Here is a 7,492-nt window from a genome sequence, read left to right on the forward strand (position 1 = left end):
TATATATATATAGAATTAATATATATATATATATATATATATATATATATATGTGTGTGTGTGTGTATATATATATATATATATATATATATATATAGGTGTGTGTAGGTAAAGATTTTTATTTGATGAGAATTTCAGCTTAGTAATAGTTCTTGACCCATTGTCAACATTACCTCACATGGATGAACTAAGAGACTTGAGGTTAGAGGGGCACTGGCATGGCTGACTGATGCCTTGTTGTGCTATCAGTTCCTGCTCGAGCTGCCCACTGTGCAGGGCTAGTAGAGGACATGTTTGGGGGCAGCAGCTCCACCACAGACGTGACAGGCCAGGCCGGGTGTTGGTGTAGGAGGAGGCAGCAGTCTGAGGAGAGTGCCGCCCTTTTACCCCGCCTCTACTTTACTCCAGGAAAAGAAGGCTTGGAGTGGATATGCGCTGACTGACTCCCCACCTCCAGCCCTCCGTGTCTTTCTGTTTGTGGGCTCCTGTCCATCTGCTGTGAGGAGAATAGGAGCTCCTTGTAAGCTGCCATTAGCTCCCCTGTACACCGCGGCTCTTGTCCGCTTGCACACACTTCACACATGCCTACAGGAGGGAGTGCTGCCCGGGAGCCGCTGCTACTGCTGTGAGACTGGTGAGACTGCAAACTTCCCCAGGGCAAGGAAGGAAGAAACAAGGGATTCATTGGCTTTGTTCGTTTCCCCTCCCTCCTCTGCTTGAACTTTTGCAGGAACACAGGCAGAGCTAAAGTTCCAGCGGACATCGCGCTCCCTGTCTCTGGCTGCTCGGGATTGAGGCTTTCACTTGCAGGGATTAGTTTGAGGTCTCGGCGATGGCGGGGTGCTGCCTGTCTGCGGAGGAGAAGGAGTCCCAAAGGATTAATGCTGAGATCGAGCGACAGCTCCGCAGGGACAAGAGGGATGCTCGGAGGGAGCTCAAGCTGCTGCTCCTGGGTGAGTGCTGCCTCTTAATGACTGCTAATGGATATAAACTGCTGGGACATGTAGTTCCCCAGGTCGGCTGCCTCTGCCTAAACACACACTCCTATAGGCGGTCGCTGTGTGCAGTCCTCCGGATTCTTTTCTAGTCTCACTGGGAGATAGTGATCAGAACAAGGTCACAAGACCCATGAATGTCCTGACCCTTGATCACACATTACTCAGGCAGGAGGTGGCAGTTCCACCTGCAGGTCTCTATAGTGTGGCCCAGGAAGGAGCTCTACATAATATTTACACGTGTGTTTATGCATCTGCCTATTCCACTGCAGAATGAGCAGGGTTAAATGGTTAACCATGTTTGGGATACACAAGAGAAGGGCCCCTGCGTACATGAAACCTTTCCCTGTAATGGATATGTCTGTAAAGTTTTGGTCTGGGCAGTGTGATAGGTTGACATTGCAGCAGGCAGCGTTGGGTCAATACCTGACAGTGGGCGACCATAGACTCCTCCATTACACCTGGCACTGCCAATAACGTGTTCAGTGGAGTTGGAAACCCTATGGCCGCCACTTACTGCTACTGAAAACAAAGCATTTGGCTGGTTCTTCTGGGCCCAATTTCAAATGTTGGAATTGTTGAGTCCATGACTACATTTATTAATGTTTTATGAATGAAAAGACAGGTTTTTAATTGTATTAATGCGATATTAGATATAATTTGATCTCCAGTCAAAAGGAGTAACTTAGACACTGCATTTACAGTATATGCCAGATCCATCACAGTGATGCATGATGCGCCAAATCGATCACACTACATGCATGACATTCGAAGCTTTCCTCGTTTTCATCCAACTCAGGGTTGGATTAATTTAGACCATTATTTTGCAGCAAATAACTTGTGCAGACGAGTAATAAATCAGAAGCAACAAAACCATGTTCCCTAGTCTAGACAACCGACACCAAAAAGAAGCATTGGTTGTTTTTGGTGCAAATGAATAATGAACTGGATTGTGGCAGGGACCTTAGTAAGTGTGGGCCATTTTCTTTTCCAGCCAGACTCTAGTTTGTGAATTAGTGCATAGCTACTGGTCAAGGTGCAGGGCTGCACTGTCCATGAGGGGAACTTTAGGCCGTTGTTTTCCTGGACTGCAGGGACAAATGAGCCTCCTGCCCTGCATCTGTCACTATATAAACTGTGATGTGTGCAGTTGCCTCCTTTCCATGGTCTTCTTTTCCCTTTGACTGCAGAACTATTGCAGAGTACATCAGGTGATGATATCACATGACCAAAGAAACTACTTTTATTGGGCTCCATTCACATCTGCGCTTGTATTCCATACGGAGATTCCGTTACTATCTCTGCATGAAAAATGTGGAGAGAAAAGCACTGTGCCCTTGTCAGGTGGAAACTATGCGGGCTCCATTATAGTCTATGGTGTCTTTTGGTTTTCTAAGGTAGCTGCTTTTTTATGCAGATTAGCTCTCCATTTGGGGGGGTCCCGAAGCGGACCTCTGAATGGAAACTTGAGCACAGATGTGATCCTAACCTCACCCAGCAAATGTACAGTAGTTCGTCTATTGGCCCAGATATACAGACACTGCACAGTACCACTACTCTTGTCCTGTTTATTTAGAAACTGCACCAGGCCACTTCTTTTGATGTGAATACTGGTTTAATTCTCAGTACCTGGTGTTATTTTGGATATATTGACATTTCACAATACCACTTCTCTAGTCCTGTGTGCTGGAGTAATTCTCAGTATCTGCTATAATTTGGGGGTTGGGTCCTGTTTTGCCTCCAGCAGCAAAAGACTAGGTGTAGTCATGTCAAGGTGGCATCCTTCCAGGAGCATAAGGGTATATCCATACATAAATATTAAACTCCATTTGATTATGGGGATAATGTCCATCCTTATGGAGAGACCATCTATTAGGTATGTGGAGACTTATACAGCCATAGTTGCTGCAAGGGTTTATGGGAGGAATATGCAAATCTGTCTCCCAAGATGTAAATAGGGAGACAGGGCCTCTGTTATGCTGCCCTCTATAGGCAACACCCTGAACATGATGCCCGACTTTCCCAGAAGCCTTTACTGCATATTGAGGGCAGCATAACAGAGGCACTGTCTCCCTATTTACATCTTGGGAGACAGATTTGCATATTCCTCCCAAAACTGCATAAGACTATGCTCACGTGTGTCTGAAGTTCTGTCAGTAACCTTCAGCTCAGTTTCCATTAACCCCAGCAGACCCCATTATAGTCTGTGAGATATGGTGGGTAGCATTGGTGTTGGTCATATAATGGATCTGTCTAGCATTGTGTCCGTTTTGATTTTCCTATTGCAGAAGAGAAAAGTGGAGTGAATACTGCAGGTGTGAACCTAGCCTTAAACATTTCCTGTTAGCTCTTATTGTAATTGCACAGATAAGACTGTTATGTTACTCTAATGATTGTGGCATATATTGACTGTTGACGAAGATTTTCTATATTGTAGATAGTAATGCATAATTCTGCCCCAATATGCATATTAACACCAGTTTTCTTAGCTCCTCAGCTGGTGCCGCTCCCCATTTTCTGGAAAGTAGGGAAGGTGGCACAGAGCTAAAAAAAAAAAAAAAAAAAAAAAAAGTCGCACTGCTTTTTTGTGCAAAACCACGTTTTGTAGTGTGTATTGTATGGCAAGTGAACAGCATGGCCCCTGACATGCAAACATTACCGGGATCCATACTGTACCTGAACAGTAAATTGGTGTGGTCCTTAGTGTTGAACCCTTGCTGATTTAAAGGTGTCTGGCCTCAAATCGTATTGTCTTACTGTTGGATTATCCAATGAAAGGTCATCAGTATGTTTTGTGGCGGGGTTCAACACCTGGACCCTGCATGAGTCATTACATCATGGGTCAGTGAGCTCCCAAATGGCCTGATCGCTGTAGTATAAGGAAAATGTTTGTTCTCGTACCGTGGTAGCCAGTGGGTCGGAAATATATATATAAAAAAAAAACTTGATAGTCTTCAGTAGTTGATACATTTTTAATGGCTAACTAATAATGATGACAGAATATAACGTTTCGGCTCCTTTTTCAAGTAAATTTAAAAACCATTTCTGAAGGATGCATATTTATGTACCAAAGGACACATAGGGATAGAATTCTAGGAGGACGGGGGTGGGGTGGGTGGGAAGAGGGTTATTAGTTATTGGTAGAAACAATGTAAACAATTCCAGGTTCTTATCAGTTCTCAGGGTCTCAGGTCAATGATTTCTGTAAGATGCCATAAACCCATGTGACAGATTTAACCCCTTCTCCAGTGTTTGAAGCAGGGTCATACGTTTATACTCATAAATCCGACGCTCTTTCCTTGATTTAAAATTCCCTCTTAAAACCAAAATTTTCATTGTCCTTGGTGATATTATGATCCTCATTGCAGAAATGTTTTGACACGGGAAGGTCCATTCTTCGTTCTCTAATTGTATGGCGATGTGAATTCAGACCAGACAGCTTAAAATGTGTATGAACTACTGAAGACTCAAGTTTTTTTTTTTTTTTTTTTTATATTTCCTGATTGCTATAGTAATGAACTGATAGCATTATGTCAGTCCAATACTGTAGCAATGGAACTGTTTGGCAGCTATGCACACTGCAAATTGATTTTGGGTCATACTGCCCACACATGGACTGTTTTCCACGGCCAGGACTCTGTTGTGTGCAAGAGCCCTAAGGCTGGGCTTACACAGCCCTTTTTTTTTTTTTTTTTTTGCTGAGGAACTGCGCATGGTTTTTAATTGAAGTAATGAGTAGCACATGTTAAGCTCCATTCAGATTTAGTTTTTTTTTGCATCTTTACTTGCAGACTGTGAAAATGGCCTGGAGCCATTTTTTTTATTTGGCGCTTAAGTTGTGACAGCCTGCAACTTAGCAACACCAACTGGTAGCACAGATGATACGTTTATACAGTTAAGGCCTTTTACACCACACAATAGTTTTGTTTGTATTTGCACTTGCAATTTTTGTGGGGTTGTGGTGCAGATTTTTTCTAGTGTGGATTCCGAAGGCAGTTAAAAGCTGCCACTTCACTGCACTGCATGTGTGAATCCAGCCTCTTAAGGTTAGGGCTACAGCTACACTTTCTAATAGTTCTCTGACAAATAGTTGTTGGAAATTTTATTTTTTTTGCTACCTACATGCTGGGATTTCTAAGCAGTTTTGAAGGGGTTCTCCCATCTCAGCCTTTCAGCCAGGCTGTATGCAGTGTCTGCTTCTCACTTCCTGTATTTCTCTTTCCCCCTCCCTCCTGCTGAACGGGACCGACAACGCTTCTGCAGGTAGGATAATCTGCAGATTCTTGTAAAGAATGGTCTCCATGTTATCTGTGTGTTTACTTAGAGAGATAACAGACTGGGCTTTATCAGCAAAGTGCAATTAGCTGAACGGATTGTCCTGAGTAAGTGATGTCCCAGGTCTGTGGTTATAGCAACACTGTGTAATGGGGGGGAATAAGGCCGCGTAGCAGGCAAACAAAGCAGAATTTCTAAAGCAATATATATATATATATATATATATATATATATATATATATATATATATATATATATATAGGCTTCAATATACATAAGCTACCAGTATAGACAGGATCCTTGAGATGGGACAACTCCTTTAAAAAGCTGTAGCTAACCTTTTCCTCCATAGAGGAAATCTATTGAAAATGTCCTGTTAAAGTAACTGTCCAGCTCCAATAACATTTACCCAAAGGATGTTAAAATATGTTGTCCTTATGCTGCAGGTCCACTAAATCTTGGCCCTCTCTGCATTTATCTACAACGACCATCTTGTGGCACATGGTAGCCCTTTCTCTTAAATTGTGCAGTGCTTCTGCTTTCTCCACTTGGGCCCGGTTCACATCTACTTTCAGGGATTCTGTTCCCCTCTCCGCATGAAAAATGTGGAGTGAAAAGTCCTGCAAGTAGCACCTTTCTCTCTGCATTTTTTTTGTGTGGAAACCGAACAAAAACCACATGGACCCCATTATAATCTATGGGGTCTGCGGGTTTCCTAAAGGTATGTTCAAACGGCAAAAAACAAATTCCGCGTGTGAACTTTCCGCGTGGCTAGCCGCGACGGGATGCAGTGCATCGGCATCCCGTCGTGGCATCCTGCTCCTGATTAGACCTGAATGAATGGGCCTAAATCTGCGGCAAGATAGGTCATGTCGCTTCTTTTTTCTGCTACTAGCTATGGAAAAAAAAAAGCGGCTCCCATTGAAGTCAATGGGACTTGTATTTTTATTGTATGTACTATGGTCAGCCCCAAATGATAAAGTGTGTATATAAAATTGTAGATTCACACTGAAGGCATCAAAACTATGAATTAACACGTGGAATTATTTACAAAAAGGTGTGAAACAACTGAAAATATGTCTTATATTCTAGGTTCTTCAAAGTAGCCACCTTTTGCTTTTATTACTGCTTTGCACACTCTTGGTCTTCCAACAGTCTTGAAGGAGTTCCCAGAGATGCTTAGCACTTGTTGGCCCTTTTGCCTTCACTCTGCGGTCCAGCTCACCCCAAACCATCTCGATTGGGTTCAGGTCTGGTGACTGTGGAGACCAGGTCATCTGGCGTAGCACCCCATCACTCTCCTTCTTGGTCAAATAGCCCTTACACAGCCTGCAGGTGTGTTTGGGGTCATTGTCCTGTTGAAAAATAAATGATGGTCCAACTAAACGCAAACTGGATGGAATAGCATGCCGCTGCAAGCTGCTGTGGTAGCCATGCTGGTTCAATATGCCTTCAATTTTGAATAAATCCCCAACAGTGTCACCAGCAAAGCACCTCCACACCATCACACCTCCTCCTCCATGCTTCACAGTGGGAACCAGGCATGTAGAGTCCATCCGTTCACCTTTTCTGCATTGCACAAAGACACCGTGGTTGGAACCAAAGATCTCAAATTTGGACTCATCAGACCAAAGCACAGATTTCCACTGGTCTAATGTCCATTCCTTGTGTTCTTTAGCCCAAACAAGTCTCTTCTGCTTGTTGCCTGTCCCCTTAGCAGTGGTTTTCTAGCAGCTATTTTACCATGAAGGTCTGCTGCACAAAGTCTCCTCTTAACAGTTGTTGTAGAGATTGCATTCTTGGCTTGAAAAAGCGTCAGTTTAGACGCGAAACGGCTGTTGCCATTTTTTGTGCCGATAATGCTTTTTCTCCCTCCCTGTATAATTATTTTTATCCGCACTTAATAAAGGACTTTGTTTTTACCTACGAGAAGTGTCACTACCGACTATCGAATGGTGAGTGCCCACCCCAACTTTTTTCTATTTTCTCTTTGAAGAACTATGTTGTAGAGATGTGTTTGCTGCTAGAACTCTGTGTGGCATTGACCTGGTCTCTAATCTGAGCTGCTGTTAACCTGCGATTTCTGAGGCTGGTGACTTGGATGACCTTATCCTTCGCAACAGAGGTGACTCTTGGTCTTCCTTTCCTCGGGCGGTCCTCATGTGGGCCAGTTTCTTTGTAGCACTTGATGGTTTTTGCAACTGCACTTGGGGACACTTTCA

General features: G+C 43.5%; 1 protein-coding gene across 1 annotated transcript in view; it reads left to right on the plus strand.

The window, feature by feature from the left end:
* The first annotated feature begins 414 nt into the window (after positions 1–414).
* LOC142209281 (guanine nucleotide-binding protein subunit alpha-14) overlaps positions 415–7,492 on the plus strand; it is a 123,082-nt gene continuing 116,004 nt past the window's right edge. Inside the window, exon 1 of the mRNA XM_075278219.1 lies at positions 415–953. Within this exon, the coding sequence (XP_075134320.1) occupies positions 833–953 (121 nt within the window). The 5' untranslated portion in view covers positions 415–832. The remainder of the gene's footprint in view (positions 954–7,492) is intronic.

Source organism: Leptodactylus fuscus, chromosome 1, assembly GCF_031893055.1.
Source record: "Leptodactylus fuscus isolate aLepFus1 chromosome 1, aLepFus1.hap2, whole genome shotgun sequence".
Lineage (NCBI taxonomy): Eukaryota > Metazoa > Chordata > Amphibia > Anura > Leptodactylidae > Leptodactylus > Leptodactylus fuscus.